This window comes from Trachypithecus francoisi, unplaced genomic scaffold (assembly GCF_009764315.1).
Source record: "Trachypithecus francoisi isolate TF-2019V2 unplaced genomic scaffold, Tfra_2.0 Lachesis_group2, whole genome shotgun sequence".
NCBI classification, from domain to species: Eukaryota; Metazoa; Chordata; class Mammalia; order Primates; family Cercopithecidae; genus Trachypithecus; species Trachypithecus francoisi.
The window spans coordinates 105267244-105290682 of record NW_022681465.1 but is presented as its reverse complement, the minus strand read 5'-3'; the positions used below and the strand labels follow the sequence as shown (position 1 = coordinate 105290682).

General features: G+C 40.7%; 1 protein-coding gene, 1 non-coding gene and 1 pseudogene across 5 annotated transcripts in view; 1 reads left to right on the top strand and 2 right to left on the bottom strand.

The window, feature by feature from the left end:
• Positions 1–20276, top strand: part of FAM169A (family with sequence similarity 169 member A) — an 89585-nt gene extending 69309 nt beyond the window's left edge. For all 4 annotated transcript variants that reach the window (XM_033179875.1, XM_033179878.1, XM_033179876.1 and 1 more), the window contains 5 exons: positions 1481–1520; positions 2071–2221; positions 7113–7269; positions 18492–18695; positions 19638–20276. In XM_033179875.1, the coding sequence (XP_033035766.1) occupies positions 1481–1520; positions 2071–2221; positions 7113–7269; positions 18492–18695; positions 19638–20186 (1101 nt within the window). In that variant the 3' untranslated portion in view covers positions 20187–20276. The remainder of the gene's footprint in view (positions 1–1480; positions 1521–2070; positions 2222–7112; positions 7270–18491; positions 18696–19637) is intronic.
• LOC117065266 lies at positions 2317–3970 on the bottom strand (annotated as a pseudogene).
• A 2232-nt stretch (positions 20277–22508) lies between the features above and the next one.
• LOC117066149 lies at positions 22509–22615 on the bottom strand. The gene has a single exon (XR_004430150.1). It is a non-coding gene; the product is annotated as a U6 spliceosomal RNA (small nuclear RNA).
• Positions 22616–23439: the final 824 nt, after the last annotated feature.

The window sequence follows — 23439 nt, the reverse complement described above, 5'->3', positions numbered from 1 at the left end:
TAACCTATTTAAGATTTTAGAAATTCATATTCTTCATATTACTTTAATGTTTTAAATAGTTGAAGGAAAATGTTTATCGTTTTAAACTATTTATGTTATATCTCTTTTTGTTAGTAACCACAAATAGTTTAGTTTATTTCAACTAGATGATTTATTCTTTAGGCGATGATGGTATTGTTATGTGCTTTTTCCTATTTTTATACATAAAACATTACATATATTTCTCTTATACTTTTTGCACCTTTTATTTATTCATCTTAATCTACATTTTAACCTTGTTGAACTACAAGTTTCTTGAAGCAAGATTTTTGTCATATGATTTATCACAATTGCTCCCTTGCTTTTGTTCTATAAATTGAAGGCTGTGTGCCCACTATATTGTGGAGTTTTAGTAAGCATGTAATGGATGAATGAATTAGTTACTGTGGCAGGCATTGGACATACAAAGATATGGTTCTTAGACATGGGAGAACTGGATGGTCCATTGTTGGAAATATATAATATACTATAGCATAATAATTGCCTTATTATAGCAAGTAATTGGAGGTACATAGGAGAGGATGACTTTTAAAGGGTGGGTGGGAATTTTGTTAGGACATTCCAGAGGATAGCATGTGAAAAAGTTGCAGAAGTGTAAAGGAAATGGCATGTTTGATATGAAAGAAGTATTTGGTATTGAATAGGTTGAGAGTTTGTATTCTAAGCAGTGGTTGGCCATTATAAGTTTTTTCTTATTTTTTTTCAGCAAAAACATGGTATAGTTTGTGATTTGAAAGTATCACTTTGTCATCAGGGTGGAGGGGTGTAGACTGGATGTGATTAGAGCAAGGGATATGAGTGAGGAGGCTGTTGGAATAGTTCAAGTTCAAGAGAGTAAAGGCATAAACTAAAGCAATGGTAATACAAAGGACAGGGCAGTTTTGAGAGATTCTTCAGTTAAAATTGAAAGGCTTTGTGATTGATTAAATGTGGGTTAGGAAGAGGTCATTACTGACTCACTGTTTTCTGGCTAGAATGACTGACTGAATTGTCATTAAGCAAGATAGGGAATAATGTTGGGGAAAGATAAAGTTCATTTTGGAAATGATTTGGATGGGACATCCACTGGGAGATATTTCGTTGGAAATAGAGCTTTGGAAATCAGGAAGAAAGTTTGGAGGCTTAAGTTGCATATTTGAATTCATCAATAAGCAGATACTGAAGTAAGCATAGTGAAGGGAGAGCATGTGGACTGAGCAGAGAGGGTGGCTGAGGACAGAACTAGGAGACACTAGTGGACACACTGTGACATATTAGATGACTTGCATATGTTCTCAGTCTTTTAAACTGAAGCTGAACTATAATCTTTTTATTTTTAAATGTTCTTAACAAAAAGTGCTATTTGAAAAACATTTTACAAGTTTTTCTTTGAAACTATAAATAGATCCATAGGGAGAAAAAATAGTCTAAAACTTTGGTTTTGAATCTATCTCTTTTTTAGATTGATTCTCTAAAAGATGCCTTTGCAAGCACTTCTGAAGGTAAGAAATTCAACTGATATATCAGTAAGTATTTGAGACACTTCAAATTAGGGCAGTGTGTGTGTATATGCATGCATGTTGTGTGTCACCCTGAGTAAGTGGATACTTAACCAGCTCTAAAATCTAGATCTAGGTTCTCACGCTACCACTGCCACTGATTTTGCTATGTGAACACTGAGTAAGCTATTGTACCTCTCTCTTCCTTATTTCCTTAGCTATAAAATAGGGATGGTAATGTCTACATTGTTTGTTTTTCAAGATTATTGGGAGAGAATGCAAGTGAAATACAAAAACACTTTGCAAAGCCCAAGGTAACATGGAAATGTGAGAAATTAATTACACAGTTCATATAACTTGACAAAATTATTATATAATTTAGATTATATAATAATCTAAATAATTTTCTTAGCCTAATGTGAGAGGAGGGTGAATCTGTGTAATGTGGAGAATATGTGTAAACCAGTGTAGTTCTTGCATTTCTGTGTATTTTAGTAGATAGTCCTTTTAATATATAATCAACTAAGTGCAGTTTTACTGTTTTTCTCCTCAGGTCATGATAAAACATCAGTTTCCACTCGTACTCGAAGTAGTAATCTAAAGCGGCCAAAGATTGGAAAGCGGTTTCAGGATTCTGAATTTAGCAGTTCTCAAGGCGAAGATGAAAAGACCTCCCAGACTTCACCTACAGCTTCATTAAACAAGTAAATAGTTGTTTATTTTACTCTCATTTTTTGTTTATTTGTACTTTCATATTAGTATTTAGCATTTAAGGTAGAGGCTATTTATTACATTGTGTAGCAGATGACTTTGGTTTAGGAGTTTATATTTGAATTATCCATATTTAAATTCTTGTACAAGATTATTAGTTGTTTATCAATGCTAAGTGTTACTTTGGCAATGCTATTGGGAGAAGTTGCTAATAAGAGACTGGCATAAACTCACTTCATGTGTGAAAATCTAGGAGAATATCTAGCGATTATATTATCCCTAATTAGTCATTATCACCAATGCTCAATTTGATGGTATGGTTTTAAGTAATGCTGAGATTTAGTCAGTTTTTTCCCCCCACATTCAGTTCTTTTATTTAATTTTCTAGTGGACAGTTTACATATCTCCCTCATGCTGTCTTTTAAGTTAGTGTGACAGTTTTCCATAATAAACTACTTAAAGAGAAGCTTTGGTCAAGAATGGAATGAAATTGCAAAAAAACCAAAACAAAAAACCATTGCTTTTAAAATACCAACTGTTTCACCAATTTTATATTCAAACAAAACCACACGGTATTGGCGTGCTATGTGTTTTTGTGTTCCCTTGGGGCTGGCTTCCTCGCCATGGTGCCACGGCACAGCTGCGGTCAGCCACAGTTTGTCTGTCATGCTGGATGGTGGAGGCTCACTCAGCTTGACATTATCCAGAGGGCCTTGAAATCCCATACTGTCATGGCTCCATCGATGCCAGTAGTGCAATATGTGTGACAATCTTTCTTGTCCACCTTATAAATAGAGACTTGAGCGATGCTGTTCTGGTGCAGCATCTCCAAAGCCATGTTGCAGCCCTCAGTCATGGCCCTCTTGTCCATATTGCAGAAGCATTCCATGGCAGACATGTTGCGTTGGATGCTCTGTTTTGGAATCTCTAACTTGGAGACAAAGGTCAGGCAGCCACAGTCATCGTAGTTAAAGAGCATTGGTCAGCAGTCATAGCCAGCAGCCACGACACTGTTCTCTGAGACGAATGACACACTCAGGAGCAGCTGGAACTCCGTCTTCAGATTGAGACCTGCACACTTTTTGAGGCATCAGCAACAGACACGGTGCTGTCATGGCTGGCCCAGGCCAGGTGGCTCCCACAGGCAGAGAAGCTGACCCCGTGGACCCAGCCACCAGTGCCACTGCCACCAAACTCTGACATTAGCTGCCCAAAAGGCATCTTACTGTCCCAGGTCATGCTGGCTGGCTTTTCATCCACTTCTTTAATGTGGGAAGAAAACACACTGTGTTTGAAGTCACATGATCCTGCTGCCAGCAAAACTTTGTTGGGATGCCAATCCAAGCTGAGGACTGTGGAGCAAATCAGCTTTTTAATGTGCTTGCTCACCCACCAGTCATTTTCAGACTCAAAGTAACAAACAGAAATGAGTTGTGCTTCACTTCCCACAGCAAATTTGTTCTCTGGAGGGGACCACTTCACAAAAGTAGCTGTGTGATTAATTCTTAGGATCATCAGGGTTGGCTTCCAGACACCATCTTGCTGACTCCAGACATAGGCATTGTGGTCTGCCCCACAAGTGACCACACAGTCGCTCTTGGGAGCCCAGTCAGTACCTGTGATGTGTCCACTGTGCTCCTTGAGTTTGTGAGCTTTCACCCACTGGTGTTCTTTCTTATAGATGTGCACTTCGTGATTATTGAGACTGAGGGCAATCTGAGTACGATCCCTGTTTCAGGCATGACAGTTGATTGGCTCTAGTAAAAACTGATGCAGTGACATTATTCTTAGTGTTTTCAAAGGAGAGAAAGCTGGGGTTGAGGCAGTCTGGACGGTCTCAGAGCAGAGGATTCGCAGACTGGGCGGTTGACGTGAACAGGCTCTAGTCAGTTTTAAAATACCCTCAGTTTTACTTTATTGATTCATTTTACTGGGCTGTTGGATATAATTTGTAAATTAGTGATAACCATAAATAGTACAGTCAGTTCCTTCAGGAATTTAGTTGCCAGCTGAATCAACAGAACACTTGAGTCTCAACTTTATCCTGTCTTTGAATCTTAAAGCAAGACTCTAACTTTTATAATAAAATTAGATTTCTGCCCTAACAGTTCTGCCAGCTGTTCCTGAGTCAACCATTTAGTTAATTCAAAACTTCGCCATTTTAACTCTCAAATTATTGTAGTCAAGTAGAGAATTCTGTAGCTGTGCTTATCCTATTACGCAAATACTTTTAAATTTAGGTAATTAGGTTTGTAAATGTTTGTTTTGGTGAAAAATTTGTAATGTTAAAAATAGATACAAGGAAATATTTAAATCTAGTAATTAAAAAATGAGTTTAGAAAACTGGTTTTCTCACTGAGCCATATTTTGACGTAGTACCCTTTTTAGAAGGGTAACAATGTATTTTAAATTTAGCCTCCCAGAATTATTGTGGAATGTTGTTTGCTTTTCATAAGCAGAACAGTAGGAGTTTACGCTTGACTGTGCTCAAACATATGAACAACAAAACATCGTCTTAGTCCTCAAAGGATTGACTGCCTAGGGATAAAGAGAGATACGTACACAGTTTAAGAGCACCGTAAGGTGGATTGCAATAGTACAATAATGGAAAGTGCAGAATGCTGTGGATACTGAGGAAAGAGTGTTAGATTCTAATTGAGGGAATGGAGAGATTTGGCATTTGGGCCTGGGCATCAAAGGTAAATAGAAACCCAACAAGTGGAGCTGAGACAGAAGACTTTCTAGTGTAAAGGTCCACCGACTATGGCCTGTAGGCCAAATCTGACCTGCCACCTGTTTTTGTAAATAAAATTTTATTGTAAGACATCCATGCTCATTAAGCTTATATATTTTAAATTATTGTTTATTAAGCATACATATATTTTTATATATTATTAAGCTTATATATTTTTAGTTATGTTTGCATTAGAACGGCAGAGTTGAATGGTTGGAACAGAGACCTTATGGCCCACGATGCCTAAAGGAAAGGTTTGCTGATCCCTTTTCTACACCAAGGCTGAGAAGTAGAACTTTCTGCAGTGATGGAAATGTTTTGTATTTACACTGCCCGGTATAATAGCCATTAGCCAGTGTGCCCATTGAAGTATGGCTAGTGCAACTAAAGAAATGGATTGTTTCATTTAATTTTAATTTAAATGTAAAATAGTGAAGTGTGTCTCGTGGCTATTGTATCAGTACAGATTTCAACTAAAGCACTGACATGAGCAAAGGCACAAAGCTAGGAGGAATGTTACTAAGGATAATTGATGAATAAGGTAAATATAAGGGTCTAGGCTGGGCAAGGTGGCTCATGCTTGTAATCCCAGCACTTTGGGAGGCCGAGGCGAGTGGATCACCTGAGGTCAAGAGTTCGAAACCAGCCTGGCCAACATGGCAAAACCCTGTCACTACTAAAAACACAAAAATTAGCCCGGCATGGTGGCACACTTCTGTAATCCCAGCTACTCAGTAGGCTGAGGCAGGAGAATCGTTTGAACCCAGGAGGAGGAGGTTGCAGTGAGCCGAGATCACACCATTGCACTCCAGCCTAGATGACAGAGGGAGACCCTGCCTTAAAAACAAAAACAAACAAATATGTTAGGCTTTCAAAGAAGGTACACTTTATTCACTGAGCTTATAGAGAACCACCAGAAGTTTCTGAGCTGGGCTATCACAGGTATAGATAATGTGCATTAGAAAGACAGCTCTGAAAGCCTTGATGAAGATGTACTGCAAGTCTGAAGATGAATTGGGAAGAAGTACAGTGCTCCAGAGAGAACTGGGACCTGAAGCAGACCTGTGAAAATGGGCGTAGAAAGTCAGGAATATATTTGAAGGGCAATTTTGGAGTTAGAACTAAACCATATAGTGTGTTGTCCAAGGTGACATTTTTGAGAATGAAAGGAGCATTATTAATAATTATGCCAGTATCCATAATTATGGACAAAAGTCTGTAAACTGGGACTGCTCCAGGTAAACCGGGATATATGCTGATTCTAATAGAGTAAGATCCATGGTCTTTCAGTATAAATGAGGTTAAAAAAAAAAAACGGTGGCTGGGCGCGGTGGCTCAAGCCTGTAATCCCAGCACTTTGGGTGGCCGAGACGGGCAGATCACGAGGTCAGGAGATCGAGACCATCCTGGCTAACACGGTGAAACCCCGTCTCTACTAAAAAATACAAAAAACTAGCCGGGCGATGTGGCGGGCGCCTGTAGTCCCAGCTACTCGGGAGGCTGAGGCAGGAGAATGGCATAAGCCCGGGAGGCGGAGCTTGCAGTGAGCTGAGATCCGGCCACTGCACTCCAGCCTGGGCGACAGAGCAAGACTCCGTCTCCAAAAAAAAAAGGTAAGATACAGGCTGGGTGCGGTGACTTACGCCTGTAATTCCAGCACTTTAGGAGGCCGAGATGGATGGATCACGAGGTCAGGAGATGGAGACCATCCTGGCTAACATGGTGAAACCCTGTCTGTACTAAAAATACAAAAAATTAGCTGAGTGTGGTGGCACGCACCTGTAGTCTCAGCTATTGGAGAGGCTGAGGCAGGAGAATTGCTTGATCCTGGGAGGTGGAGGTTGCAGTGAGCCGAGATCGCGCCACTGCACTCCAGCCTGGGCAACAGAGCGAGACTTTGTCTCAAAAAAAAAAAAAAAAAAAAAAAATCCGATAAGATATGGATAGAATAAAAGAAGAAGGGTCTAGTTTACATAATTGAGAAGACGGTAATATTATAAGAGGATGAAGAGATTGGTTTTAGACTTGTAAAATCTGAAGTTGTTGACAAAATAGTTGATTCTCTAAAATGTTACTTTAAGAAAAGACTTCTGAGATTTTATATTTATCCTTAATAAAACAAGTGAGAATGGTTTTCTTTTGTTTTTTAGATTGGAGTCCACTGCACGCCCATCAGAGAGCTCAGAAGAATTCCTGGAAGAAGAATCCGAACAGAGAGGGATTGAATTTGAGGATGAAAGCAGTGATAAAGATGCACGGCCAGCACTGGAAATCCCACCACAGCAAGAGAAGCAAGATGGTGAAAAGGTATGAGATCACTTCCTCAGTAAAATGAAAATAAGTAAACTAGGCCGGGCGTGGTGGCTCAAGCCTGTAATCCCAGCACTTTGGGAGGCCGAGACGGGCGGATCACGAGGTCAGGAGATCGAGACCATCCTGGCTAACACAGTGAAACCTCATCTCTACTAAAAATACAAAAAACTAGCCAGGCGAGGTGGAGGGTGCCTGTAGTCCCAGCTACTCGGGAGGCTGAGGCAGGAGAATGGCGTGAACCCGGGAGGCAGAGCTTGCAGTGAGCTGAGATCCGGCCACTGTACTCCAGCCCGGGCGACAGAGTGAGACTCCGTCTCAAAAAAAAAGAAAAAGAAAATAAGTAAACTAAATTTTACCTTTCATAATCATATATTGTTAGAAAAGTATACTGATATATTTTAGAGTCTTAGAAATTGTGTTTAGTGTTAAAAAGCATGGGATTACAGGCGTGAGCAACTGTGCCCCACTAGTTTTGTTTTCTTAAGTTACTGTGATTTAGCTCCTGCTTCCTCTATTTCATGATGAAATGACATGCTGTGTCAGCTCACTGCAGCCTCCACCTCCTGGGTTTAAGCAATTCTCCTGCCTCTGCCTCCCAAGTAGCTAGGATTACAGGTGCACCAACACGCCCGGCTACTTTGTGTGTGTGTGTGTGTGTGTGTGTGTGTGTGTGTGTGTGTTTGAGACAGGGTCTTGCTTTGTCACCCGGGCTGGAGTGCAGTGGTGCCATCTTGGCTCACTGCAAGCTCCACCTCCCAGGTTCACGCCATTCTCCTGCCTCAGCCTCCTGAGTAGGTGGGACTACAGGCGCCCACCACCACGCCTGGCTAATTTTTTGTGTTTTTAATAGAGATGCGATTTCACCGTGTTAGCCAGGATGGTCTTGATGATCTGACCTCGTGATCTGCCGAGACAGGGTTTCAACCATGTTTGCCAAGCTGGTCTTGAACTCCTGATCCACTCGTCTCAGCCTCCCAAAGTGCTGAGATTACAGGCATGAGCCATCGTACCTGGCCTCATGAAATGATATTTTTATGTTTATTTTTGTAATATTTCTTTTTCTTTTCTTTTCTTTTTTTTTTTTTTGAGACAGAGTCTCGCTCTGTTGCCCAGGCTGGAGTGCAGTGGCACAATCTTGGCTCACTGCAGCTGTGACTGCAGGTGCCCGCCACCATGTCCCGCTAATTTTTTGTGTTTTTAGTAGAGATGGGGTTTCACTGTGTTAGCCAAAATGGTCTTAGCCAGGCGTGAGCCATTGCGCCCGGCCTATTTTCGTAATTTTGGGGAGCAGATGGGTGTTTGGTTACATCGATAAATTCATTAGTGGTGATTTCTGAGATTTTCGTGTGCCCATCACCCAAGCAGTGTATACTATACCCAATGCGTAGTCTTTTATCCTCACCCCCCCACCACCTTTTCCCACAAGTCCCCAGAGTCCATTATATCGCTCTTATGCCTTTGCATCCTCATAGCTTAGCTCCCACTTATGAGTGAGAACATACGCTGTTGGGTTTTCCATTCCTGAGTTACTTCACTTAGAATAATGGTCTCCAACTCCATGCAGGTTGCTGTGAATGCCATTATTTCATTCATTTTTTATGACTGAGTAGTATTCCATGGTCTATATATACCACTTTTTTTTTTTTTTTTTGGAGATGGACTCTTGCTCTGTTGCTGGGCTGGAGTGCAGTGGCACGCTCTCAGCTCACTGTAACCTCCAACCCCCTGGTTCAAGTGATTCTCCTGTCTCAGCCTCCCGGATAGCTGGGATTACAGGCACACGCCACCACACCCAGTTAATGTTTGTATTTGTAGTAGAGACGGGGTTTCACCATGTTGACCAGGATGGTCTCGATCTCCTGACCTCCTGATTTGCCCACTTTGGCATCCCAAAGTGCTGGGATTACAGGCCACCGTGCCCGGCCTATATATACACATTTTCTTGATCCACTCATTGGTTGGTGGGCATTTAGCCTGTTTCCATAGTTTTTGCAGTTGCAAATTGTGCTGCTATAAACATGCACGTGCAAGTGTCTTTTTCATGTAATGACTTATTTTTTTCTGGGTAGATAGCCAGTAGTGGGCTTGCTGGATCAAATGGTAGTTCTACTTTTAGTTCCTTAAGGAATCTCCACACTGTTTTCCATAGTGGTTGTACTAGTTTACGTTCCAACCAGTAGTGTAAAAGTGTTCCCTTTTCACTATATCCACTCCAGCATCTATTTTTTTTATTGTGGCCATGCTTACAGGAGTAAGGTGGTATCAAATTGTGGTTTTGATTTGCATTTCCTTGATAATTAGTATATTAGGGTTCTCTAGAGTGACAGAACTAATAGGATAGATGTATATAAAGGGGAGTTTATTAAGGAGTATCAACTTACATGATCACAGAGTCCCACAGTAGGCCATCTGCAAGGTGAGGAACAAGGAAGCAAGGAAGCCAGTCCAAGTCCCAAAGCTAAAGAACTTGGAGTCTGATGTTTGAGGGCAGGAAGCATCCAGCTCTGGAGAAAGATGTAGGCTGGGAGCCTAAGCCAGTCTAATCTCTCCATGTTCTTCTGCCTGCTTTTTATTCTGGCCATGCTGGCAGCTGATTAGATGGTGCCCACCTGGATTGAGGGTGGGTTTGCCTCTCCAGTCCACTGACTCAAATGTTAATTTCTTTTGGTAACACCACCCTTATAGCCACACCCAGGATCAGTACTTTGCATCCTTCAATCCAGTGAAGTTGACTCTCTACCCCTTGTCAGCTTGAACCCGTACACACTTCCTGAGATCATACATAGTCTTTAAATAAAGACAATAATGTAATAATTATGCGTAACACAATACAACTGTCATTTGTACAACTGGAAACCCCCAACCCAAATAATATTATGCAAAGTTAACACTTAATTGCTCATATGAAGTCAATACATCTTATGTCACATGATGAAAGAAAAGGGAAATAAAATGAAGGTATTTTCTTATTACAAGTGTATACATGCGCAAACAAAATAAGAAAGAAATACTCATGACAATTACAGTCATCATTTCTGCAGCTGGTCACGTGGTTGAAGCTGGTGTTGATGACTACCTTCTTCTGCTACCCATTCTGTATTCCCTTTGCCTTCAGCAAGCACTTTAGCAGGTTGTATTTTTTTTTTTCCTTGTGGAGTAACCCAAACCTTCATTCCTGAAGAGTCTGGGCCATTTGTAGTCTTGCCTGGATTGGGCTGTTGTAGTTTCCCATTGACCTTAATCACAGGGCATCGTAATACTAAGAGACACCCCAAGGGATCTCCTATATTCCATGCATACTCTTCCTTAACTCCATTATGGAGTAGTAGACTGATTTCATCTTGATAGCCTGGGTCAGTCACCCCAGCCAACACTGTAGCTCCCTCAGCCTGTTGACTTAAAGGTAGGAGGAGCCCAAAGTGTCCAGGTGGCAATCTTAACTTCCAGTTTAATGGAATCATTGTTGTGTCTCCTGGTGCCAGCATTCCTCTCTCTGGAACTAATACCTCTAAGCCAGCAGAATGTAATGTTATGGGGACAGGAAGCAAAAATTTTGCTAGTGGATCACTAGGGGTGAAGGTGAGTGATGCCATTTCCACTTTTACCCCTGGATTCCTGGACCTGTGAATCCTGTCTATAAGAGAAACAGTACCATATACTGAAATGCTAATTCAGAGCATACACAGCCTGCTAGAGACCTTTGCCTCAGCCCTGCATAGTATTATCACCTAGTTGGCATTGTAATTGTGACTTCAAAAGGACATTCCACCGTTCTGTCAATCCAACTGCTTCAGGATGATGGGGAACATGGTAAGAACAGTGAATTCCCTGAGCATGAGCCCGCTGCCACACTTCTTTAGCCATAAAGTGAGTGCCTTCTTCAGAGGCAATGCTGTGTGGAGTACCATGACGGATAAGGCATTCCGTGAGTCCATGGATGGTAGTCTTGGCAGAAGCATTGCATACAGGATAGGCAAACTCATATCTACAGTAGGTGTCTGTTCCAGTGAGGGCAAACCTCTGCTCTTTCCATGATGGAAGAGGTCCAGTATAATCAACCTGCCACCAATTAGCTGTCTGATCACCCTGAGGACTGGTGTCATAGTAAGGGCTTAGTGTTGGTCTGTGCTGCTGGCAAATTGGGCACTCAGCAGTGGCCGTAGCCAGGTCAGCCTTGGTGAGTAGAAGTCCATGTTGCTGAGCCCATGTGTAACCTCCATCCCTGCCGCCACGGCCACTTTGTTCATGGACCCATTGGGCGATGACAGGGGCAGCTGGGGAAGGAGGCTGAGTAGTGTCCACAGAACAAGTCATCCTATCCACTTGATTATTAAAATCCTCCTCCGCTGAGGTCACCGTTTAGTGAGCACTCACATGGGATACAAATATCTTCAGTTTTTTACCACTCAGAGAGGTCCATCCACATACCTCTTCCCTACATTTCTTTGTCACCAATTTTCCAATCATGCTTCTTTCAAATCCCTGACCATCATCCAAACCATTGGCTATAGCCTATGAATCAGTATATTGTCACACATCTGGCCATTTCTCCTTCCTTGTAAACTGCACAACCAGGTGCACTGCTTGAAGTTCTGCCCACTGGGAAAATTTTCCTTCAACAGTGTCCTTCAGGGATGTCCTAGAAAGGGGCTGTAGTGCTGCAGCTGTCCACTTTTGGGTGGTGCCTGCATATCATGTGGAACCATCTGTGAAACAGGCCCTAGTCTTCTCTTACTCTGTCAACTGATTATAAGGAACTCCCCATGAGGCCATCGGTGCAGGCTGGGGAAAAGGAGGCAGAGTGGCAGGAGTAGAGACCATGGGCGTTTGAGCCACTTCCTCATGTAACTTACTTGTGTCTTCAGGACCTGCTCAAGCCCGATCACATATATACCACTTCAATTTGATGATAGAATGCTGCAGTGCATGACCCACTTTATGATTAGATGGGTCAGAAAGTACCCAGTTCATGATAGGCAGTTCAGGTCGCATGGTGACTTGATGACCCGTAGTCAAACATTCAGTTTCTACCAAAGCCCCGTAACAGGCCAAGAACTGTCTCTCAAAAAGAGAGCAGTTATCTGCAGAAGATGGCAGGGCTTTGCTCCAAATTCTTAGAGGCTTCCACTGTGATTCACCTATGGGGGCCTGCCAAAGGCTCCAAACAGTACTTGTCCCTCAAAAGGAGAGTAGTTATCTGCAGAACATGGCAGGACCTTGCTTCAAAATCCTAGAGACCCCTTCTGTGATTCACCTATGGAGGCCTGCCAAAGGCTTCTAACAGCATCCCTATCTGCCACTGACACCTCAGGCACCATTGGATCTGCTGGATCATACAGCCCAAGTGGCAGAGCAGCTTGCACAGCAGCCTGGACCTGTCGCAGAGCCTTATCCTGTTCTGGAGCCTACTCAAAACTGGCAGCCTTTCGGGTCACTTGATAAATGGGTTGGAGTAACACAACCAAATGAGGAATTTGTTGCCTCCAAAATCCAAATAGGCCAACTATGTGTTGTGCCTCTTTCTTGGCTGTAGTAGGGGCCAAATGCAGCATCTTACTCTTTACCTTAGAAGGAATATCTCCACAGGCCCCACAACACTGGACCCCTAGAAATTTTACTGAGGTAGAAGGTCCCTGAATTGTAGTCGGTTTTATTTCCCATCCTTTGGCATGCAAATGTCCCACCAGTAAGTCAGTGTGCTTGCTACTTCTTGCTCACTGGATCCCATCAGCATAATGTCATCAATGTTATGGACCAGTGTGATAACTTGTGGAAGCAAAAAGCGATCAAGGTCTCTTTGAACAAGGTTATGTCACAAATCTGGAGAGTCGATATACTCCTGAGGTGGGACAGTAAAAGTATATTGCTGGCCTTGCCAGTGGAACACAAATTGCTTCTGGTGGGCCTTATGGACAGGAATAGAGAAAAAGGCATTTGGCAAATCAGAGGCTGCATACCAGGTACCAGGAGATGTGTTAATTTGCTCAAGCAATGAAACCACATCTGGTGCAGCAGCTACAACTGGAGTCACCACTTGGTTAAGCTTATGATAATCCACTGTCATTCTCCAAGATCCATCTGTCTTCTGCACAGACCAAATGAGAGAGTTGAATGGGGATGTGGTGGGAATCACCACCCCTGCACTGTCCTTGATGTTAGCACTAATCTCTGCAGTGCCTCCAGGGATGCGATACTGTGTTTGTTTGACTATTTTTCTAGGTAGAGGCAACTCTAATGGTTTCCATTTGGCCTTTCCCACCATAATAGCCCTCACCCCACCAGTCAGGAAGCCAATGTGGGGGTCTGCGAGCTGCTAAGTATGTCTATACCAATTATGCATTCTGGCACTGGGGAAATGACCACAGGATGAGTCCGGGGACCCACTGGACCCTCTGTAAGTCAGAGCTGAGCTAAAACTCCATTAGATTACCTGATCTTCATAAGCCCCTACTTTAACCACAATGACGTTTTGGTTCCCCCGGAATCAACGTCAGCTCAGAGCCAGTGTCCAGTAATCCTTGAAATGTCTGATCATTTCCCTTTCCCCAGTGCACAGTTACCTGGTCAAAGGCCAGAGGTCCCCTTGGGGAAGGATGGGAGAAAGATTCACAGCATAAATTGTCGGTATTGTAGTGGAGTCCTTCCTCAAGGGGCTTCATTCAAGGGGTTCTGGGTCTATAAAGTGGCTCAAGTCTGGAAATTGAGGGGCTGTGATTCTCTTTTTTTCTGTAATTCAAATTAGTCTTTTGTCCACTTGACCTGGAAGTTTTCCATTTATATGAATTAAGTAGGAATTCAGTAGGCTTCCTATCAATTCTACTTCTGGGAACACTGATTAATTAGCCAGTGCAAAAGCTCTATACAAGTCAGATTATTCTGATTGCTGCTTTGCCTCTGTGGTTCATTATGGTAGCTCGCCCACCTTGCATTTGATGGTTGAGTGCTCCCACTTGGCCCCTGCCACCTCTGGATCCAATTATTCCCATTGTATTTAAATTTTGTAGTTGAGTGACTGTGGTTCCCACTGTTAGATCTGGCATATAGAGAAGAGCAATCATAGGGCTCTTCAAAGATTCACGTGCTGCCCTCACAAATCTCTTTCACAAAGCATTGGTCAAGGGTGTATCTTCTGGACCCTCTCAGCTGGGATGAGTAGGTCTAAAGTGACTAATCCACTCCACCATCCCAATCTCCCTAAGCCTTTGGATCCCTTCCTCTACATTAAACCAAGGGAGATCAGGCATTTCCAGCTCGCTCAGAGTGAGCCATCTTTTAATCTATATTTCAGCTAACCAAGCAATCAATCTATTAGAACCTTTTTAAACTCCCTGAGCAGCAAGATTAAATGCAGAGTCCCTGCTTAGTGGGCCCAAATCAATAAATTTAGCCTGATGCAACTCTGTGTTCCTTCCACCATCATCCCACACCCTTAACATCCATTCCCACACCTGTTCTCCAGATTCCTGCCTATATAAATTAGAAAACTCAGTTTTTTTCAAGTGTAGCACACCTCCTTGTGGGTCACACTCTGAACTTCACCTCTAGGGGGCCGCTGGGACTTTAGTCCAGTTATAGGTCTAGAAGCAAACAGGGCTGATTCTTCTCTCCTGAGGTAATGTTACCACTACTTGGGATGGTGAAGCTGTTTCTTCTGGCAAAAAGGCTCATCTTCTGGCAAAAAGGCTCATCAGAGTTTATAAGCTCTGTGTCCCCAGCATCATCAGAGTCCTCCTACATGTCCCCATTCCAAGTTGCAAGTTCCCATTCTTTTCCAATCAGGGCTCTCACTTTAACAGTAAACACCTGGTGAGGCTGTGCATGTGCCTTTTGTTGCAGGTCAGCCACTCACAAGATAAGAGGTTGTGTCTGATTTTCCACAATTTCAGCTTTGTCTACAGGAGACAAGACTCTCACTCAGGGCTTTTGAACTATCTGCTTTTGAAGCCTGGAGTTAGAATCCCTGAGTTCATCATTGTTTTTCATCACTTTGTCCAGTGAACTTAGGAGCAGCCAGCCAACTTCATTGTGTTCCTTGGTTCTCCACATATGGTCCAAGTTATTATGTGGAGAGTCACCAAACTTCTTCCCTCTCAGAAGTGGTGAATCAGGAGTGTCAAATGCATTTATTTTGCATCACTCTAAACAGTTCATGCCAAGGACTATCAGTGTTCTCCGTACTATTAGAAGTAGAGTCCTTAGCATTTTGGGGTCTGATCATATTAAGGAGCCATCTCCAGAAACCCACCGACAAAAGAACTCCATCCTTAATATTCTATTCCTCTAGAACCACTCCTGGTACCAAAGTCTGTTAGGGTTCTCTAGAGGGACAGAACTAATAGGATAGGTGTATATATAAAGGGGAGTTTTTAAGGAATGTTAACTTGCACGATCACAAGGTCCCACAATAGGCTGTCTGCAAGCTGAGGAGCAAGGAAGCCAGTCTGAATCCTGAAGCTGAAGAACCTGGAGTCCTATGTTTGAGGGCAGGAAGCATCCAGCACGGGAGAAAGATGTAGGCTGGGAGACTAAGCTAGTTTAATCTCTTCATGTTCTTCTGCCTGCTTTTTATTCTGGCCATGCTGGCAGCTGATTAGATGGTGCCCACCTGGACTGAGGGTGGGTTTGCCTCTTCCAGTCCACTGACTCAAATGTTAATTTCTTTTGGTAACACCACCTTTACAGCCACACCCAGGATCAATACTTTGCATCCTTCAGTCCAATCAAGTTGACAGTATTAACCATCACAATTAGTGATGTTGAGCATTTTTCCATGTTTGTTGGCCATTTGTGTATCTTCTTTTGAGAATTGTCTATTCGTGTCCTTATCCCACTTTTTGATAGGAAACTATATATATGCATATGTGTGTGTGTGTGTGTGTGTGTGTGTGTTGAGACAGATTCTTACTCTGTCACACAGGCTGGAGTACAGTGGCATGATCTCAGCTCACTGCAACCTCCATCTCCTGAGTTTAAGCGATTCTCATGCCATAGCCTCCTGAGTAGCTTGAATTACAGGCATGTGCCACCATGCCGGGCTAATTTTTGTATTTTCAGTAGAGATGGGGTTTTTGCCAATGTTGGCCAGTCTGGTCTTGAACTCTGGACCTCAAGTGATCCGCTGCCCTTGGCCTCCCAAAGTGCTGGGATTACAGGCGTAAACCACTGTGCCTGGCTGGAAACTATATTTTTAAATGATATTTTTATTGTTGAAAATTGAGAAAATGAAAAAAAGCACATATGGGAAGTTAAACCTCAAATTTTTTAAAAACAGGATTTGTATGCATCTAGACGTTTATGGAAATATGTATTTGTGGGAGGTTTTTTTTCACTTTTTTTTTTGAGACAGAGTCTCGTTCTGTCACCCAAGCTGGAATGTGGTGGCATAATCTCGGCTTAACTACAGCCTCTGCCTCCCAGGTTCAAGCAGTTCTCTGCCTCAGCCTCCCCAGTACCTGGGACTACAGGCGCCCGCCATCACACCCAGCTAATTTTTGTATTTTTAGTAGAGATGGGGTTTCACCATCTTGGCCAGGCTGGTCTTGAACTCCTGACCTCATGATCCACCTGCCTTGGCTTCCAAAGTGCCGGGATTACAGGCGTGAGCCACCACACCTGTCCTTTTTTTCACTTTTAAAAAGTTAAGATTATATTGTACATACTTCATGGAACCTGTTTCATCCAATAAGATATATAGCAGTGCCAGTGACAACTTCCATTTTAATTTTTTTTTTTTAACCTAGGTTGATTATCCTCTCTTCCTGAGGTTCTCTGGTCACCTACTTCATAACACTACTGCACTTTGGTTTCTTGGTTTTTTTTTTGTTTTTTTTTGAGACGAAGTCTTGCTCTGTCTCCCCTGGCTGGAGTGCAGTGGCACGATCTCTCTGGCTCACTGCTACCTCTGCATCCTGGGTTCAAGCTATTCTTCTGCCTCAGCCTCCCGAATAGCTGGGACTACAGGCGAGTGCCGCCACACCCGGCTAATTTTTATATTTTTAGTAGAGATGGGGTTCCACCATATTGGCCAGGCTGGTTTCTTGGTTTTTCTATCTCTGAAGTATTATTTTTATTTTTTGACTCTTCTCATACTTGCTTTTTCCCCCTTATTGTGGACACTCTGGAAAAAGTCCTTGATTTTCTGAACTTTGGTTCATGTTTTCTTTTTTTGAAAATATATCCAATCTCATGACTTCAACTGTTTTATCTATGTGAATGACCAGTAACTCTAGACTTATATCTCTCTCCCACTCTGGTCATTTTTATGAGCTTTATATTACCTTCTGTGTGCACTCTATTCTGTGTATCATCTGGTATAATAAAATAGATATTATTTTATAGATGATTTTTATTTTAGAACAATTTGCTTTCTTACTATAGAAAAATTAAAATCTCTGATTTCTCTTTTGGAAAAATTTCCTTGATATGCTTTTAGGGGTCCTACACAATGCAGTCACATCTATTTGTGACCACTTGAGTACATCAGTTTTATAATTTTAATAATGGTAATAAAGTTCCCCTTAATTATTAGAATGTCAGGATTAGAAATACTTGACATTAAATATAAGTTAATCGATAAACATTGGAAGAATTTTAGAAATTGGAGAGTTCATGTTATCAAATAGCATCTCCATACTTTAATGATATGCAAGGAGCAGGACTGTTCAGAAATGACTCTGGCATTGACTGAGACTGGGGCTCTCTCCTCCCAGCAAGAAGCAGCATCTAAACTGAACTTCCCATTAGACTGTTAGTGCTTCCTACCTCTGGCACAATACACTGTAATTTCCCATAGGCCCCAGATTCCAGATGCTGAACAGCTGGTGTTATGTAAAGAACTGGCATCAAGTCTATACTCTGGTGCCTTTTTCCTGAAAAGGTTCTTCCCATGATTGCCCTATAAGAAGGAAGAACTAGCAGTGGGTAGGGTCTTCTCATTGAATCTCCGACCCATACTGTGTATCCACAGAACATCCTGGTCCTGCCCTATCTTTCCTTAAGAGCAGTGGGAGTATGGGGTACTCAGGATTATTTTATTTTGCTGATACTGCCTTATGAGTTTCCCTCTTCCCTCAGTAAGACTGTTCTTTAACCCATGTTCTATAATATAAACCTGAGTCTTGGTATAGGATAGGTAGGCACCGAGAAGGGACCCGTCATGCATGACAAATAAGTTAGTTTGTAATCATGTCCTTTTTTCCCCTCTCTTCATGGTGTAGGAATCTGAATTAGAGCCTATGAATGGTGAGATAATGGATGATTCTCTTAAGACCTCACTTATAACAGAAGAGGAAGACTCCACTAGTGAAGTTTTAGATGAAGAATTAAAATTGCAGCCTTTTAATTCCAGTGAAGACTCTACAAATCTTGTTCCACTGGTGGTAGAATCTTCAAAACTCTCTGAGGCAGATGCAACAGATAAGGTAAGGGGGCGATGAGCTATTTTTTAATAAAGTATACCAATGTTGGTGACATTAGGGGGGAGGGTGCATGGTATATAGATTTGCTTCCACCTTAACATGTACAGTGCTTTAGGAAGATTAACTTTTATACTAGATTTGATATTATAAGAAAATGTAATCAGTATATTCTATAAATTCAAATAATTATAAACATTCATATCTGATATGTGGTAACAAAATGAGTTTTATTACTTTTAATACTTTGTACTTAGGAAATGCTTAGAAAAATAGATAAAGCATTATTTACCAAATATTTGAGTACCTATATTGGTTATATAGTCTATGACTAAAACAGTAATTTATATTTGTTTTAATTAGGCAGACAGATTAGGTGAGTGGGGGAAAAAATCCCGGAGTATTTTAAAAGAAATTTAATTTTGTTACTTTTGAGTATTACAGTTTATGGCTAAAAAACTGTTGTATGGGATTATTTATTAGTGTCTCACCTAAGTAAAAGAATAAAATGTGCATTTTGCCCTAACTTACCTAATGAAATCGTAGTCAAACTTAAGTGTGGTGGCACAGTGAAGTCCCAAGGTATTTTTGGTTCTGGCTCCAGTAACACCAGGAAACTAAAAAAACTGAGTTGATTCATGATTTTGAAGAATCTTGATATGAAGTTTAATGTGTCTTAATTACAAAATAATTATTTCATTATATCCTCAAAGAACTTAAGTGTATTAAAATTACCATGTGACACAATTTTGAAGAAATTGAGTTGTATTCAGAATATATACACATTTAGCAGAACAGAAAGAAATTCAAAAAAATACACGATTTTGAGTAATGAATACCGAATTGTTTAAATTGTAGTTCAGTGTCATTGCATATTAGAGCCTGAGACGAATTTATTTTTAGAACTGTATTACAAGTTTATTTGTTGACTAGGTTTTTAATTTTCAGACCCCACGTATACCTGACTCAGAAATGTTGATGGATGAAGGCACATCTGATGTAAAGGGGCACATGGAAGAGAAACTGTCCCTACTTCCAAGAAAGAAAGCACACCTTGGGAGTTCAGATAATGTTGCTACTATGTCACATGAAGAACGATCTGATGGTGGTTTTCCAAACTCTGTGATAGCCGAATTTTCTGAAGAACCAGTCTCTGAGAACTTATCTCCCAATACTACTTCCTCATTGGAAGACCAGGGTGAGGAGGGGGTAGCTGAGCCCCAGGAAACATCTACTGCTCTTCCTCAGAGTTCCTTGATAGAGGTTGAACTTGAAGATGTGCCATTTTCACAGAATGCAGGACAGAAGAACCAGTCAGAGGAGCAGTCTGAAGCATCTTCTGAGCAACTGGATCAGTTTACACAATCGGCAGAAAAAGCTGTTGATAGCAGCTCAGAGGAAATAGAAGTGGAAGTGCCTGTGGTAGACAGGCGGAATTTAAGAAGAAAGGCCAAAGGGCATAAAGGACCTGCTAAGAAGAAAGCTAAGCTGACCTGAAGGAAGAAGAAAAGTGGATGATAAACCCTCTTCTTTGTAACATAATTGTTTTTAAAATATGGTAATTAATAAACAGCATGGGGCACAGGACAAAAATTTCCAAAATTTCAATTTGAACTTACTATGCAGTTTTTCGCTTCCCTTTAGAACGTAGAATTCACCATTCTTTTTAATTATTCAGGCTATTTTTGGTAAATGCAATTTTTTATTTTTATTAACCATGTTTCAATTTTGGGAAACCAGATCATATTATATTTTCTTTATCAGGTGGTACATCTGACCATTATTTCAAAAATATAATTAAAAAACTGAAAGTAGGCCGGGCGCGGTGGCTCAAGCCTGTAATCCCAGCACTTTGGGAGGCCGAGGTGGGCGGATCACGAGGTCAGGAGATCGAGACCATCCTGGCTAACATGGTGAAACCCCATCTCTACTAAAAAATACAAAAAACTAGCTGGGCGAGGTGGCGGGCGCCTGTAGTCCCAGCTACTCGGGAGGCTGAGGCAGGAGAATGGTGTGAACCCGGGAGGCGGAGCTTGCAGTGAGCTGCGATCCGGCCACTGCACTCAAGCCCGGGCCACAGAGCGAGACTCCGTCTCAAAAAAAAAAAAAAAAAAAAAAAACTGAAAGTAGTAGAATTTCCATTACTTACAAGGATCACAGAAATCTTTTATACTAAGGGTTTTAATAGTAAAACTTGGTGAGGGTTCTAGAAGTTTTAAATTTCAAAACTAATCACCAATTTTTTAAAACGTAGGCATGCCTAAACAAAAGTGTCAATAAATTAGAATAAATATAACTTCAAGTAAACGAGAGCACAAAACAGGAACAAACTTATGAAACTTATGGTCACATGTTCATGAAGATATTTTGGTTTTGGCCTCTTAATCCTAGATATAGATGCGTTTTTTTCCTTTGACTTCACTATGGAAAGGTACACATAAAATCTGTTTCTGATTCATTCTATCATCTGATGTTAACAGTACTGTCAGGGATTTAACTGTGGCATGTGGGGACTAATTATTTAAAATTTCATTTGAAGTATTTGCTATAATTTTTTGTCTGCATATGTGCAGATGCCTAGAAGTTTAGACTTCACTTTCACCTTTAATCAGGTAAAAATCACAACTATAATTTAGAGACATAGTTTAATTTGGACTTCTGGTCCTGATCAGACAGATAAATTAAGCTGGAGATTTTACTTTTATCCCAACCCAGTTGACATCTATATTTCAGAAGTATGAGGCTCCTTCCTAAGGCATCTCCTTAAATCTTGCCACCTCCCTAATTCTACTACAGTCTTATTTCTATTCCCCCACAGCTCTCATCACTTCTCTAACTCATGGAGTGATTCTCCAATCAACAGATCTTCCTGCCTGCTGGCTTATGCCCTTGATGTCCATTTTTGGGTAGGTTCGGAGGTGCACTCCACAATGTTAGATCTACATGGCAGGGGTAAAACTGCCTTGGGGAGCTATGGTTACAAGGGCTTCAATCAAATTGGAAGAGGCTTCAGTCATCCTTTGATTTGTACTGTGAGTACTGGTTGCAAGCTGGCCTGTTAAGTGTTATGTTGTGTTGCCATAGCAAAGGCCTAGGAAAATTTGAAGAAAAAACCCCTGAACTGTTAATTTTTGTAATTTATTTAAAAATGAACAAAATGGTTATTAGAATCCAAAGATAATCTAAAAACAGTTCTACTCTTGGGAAATATTATGTGTACTCAAGTTTGCACTTAAGCTGGAGAATGTTTTGAGACCATTTAGTTTTAAAAATAGCTTGATCTTGATCCTTATGCAAAAGAAACATTACGACTTTGTGTCATTATTTGAGATAGCTAAGGATTGATGTTGAAAGTTTATTCAGTCTATAGTAAGCTGATGTCATGTCAATAAATTTTGTTTGGGGATGTTGGTATTTTCGATCTAATTAGTTAAAATCTTTAAGCAGACAAAATAGTAAACCCTCTTATTTGTGTTAGATTTTGAACACCTGTATTCTATATTTTCTTTAATTATTAGTCAGAGGTAAGCCAGATTATTTCATACTAAATAAAAATTAAAGCACTTTGGCCATTTATTTTCTCAACAGATCTAATACTAAGTTAAAAAAAAAAGTATGACTACTATTAGTTAATCTACCATTTATGCTGTTTTATACATTTTATGAGAAACTTCTGTCAGTATCACAAAGGGAAATATTCTGTTAAGATTCAGTAAATTCTTAACCTTTACATTTTTCATTTCTTAGATTTGAAAACAACACTTTTAGATATTTTATTTTTACTTGGGTTTGTTTAAACTACTTTCTTTTTAAATTATTTTAAACATGGAACGCTTCACGAATTTGTGTGTCATCCTTGCACAGGGGCCATGCTAATTTTCCCTGTATTGTTCCAATTTTAGTATATGTGCTGCTGAAGTGAGCACTAAAAGAGTTTCTTTAGGCAAGTGTAGTTTTTTAAAGATTGAGCTCACTGGCTCAACTCTTGATGTGTGAATATAGTTGAGTTTACAAAAAATGTTTAATCATATATGACCACTGGGGGCTAACAGTATAAACTTATTCTTGTTAAACTTGTTTGGGTTAAATAGTAAGTGAATTCTAAGCAATTTCTAAGGTTTTTGTTTAGCACACAAGAACACTTCTGTTACAGATGATCTCTGACAGAAAATGTTATTTTGGGATTTATAGATTATAAAAGGAAAAGTTAGATCACTTGGAAAAACCTAACTCATGTTCAGTAACTTGAGTATAGAATTTATACCAGTTTATCTTCAATAAGGAACCTACATGAACTTAATCAGTTATCTGTAGTTTTTGCAAGGCATTAGAAAAAATTTCACAATTACAGGGGACTGAAAATGTGATTTCAACCAGCTAGTCTAGTTGTTGAATGTCCAGGCACATTATACATAGTCCTTTGTGAACTTATTTGTTTGTGAAGGAAGTTCACTTTTTGTGTACATACATGTATATTTCCTTGTGTAATATAAAGCAGATGGTTATTAGCAGTATTTTAGTTCTTTCAAGTTATAAATTATTCAATTGCTAGACATCACAGAAATTAGTATATTTAAGAATTTATTATAAAGCTCCTCTACAACTTTTAAAGGTGAGAGGGTCTATTATGATTTTTTATAAAATCAAACAGCATGATTTAGAACGTCGGTCTTCTACTTAAAATGTGTCTATATTCATGGTATTTCCATTCAGTGTAGATGGTAAGGAAAACATCTAGTCATTAAAGATT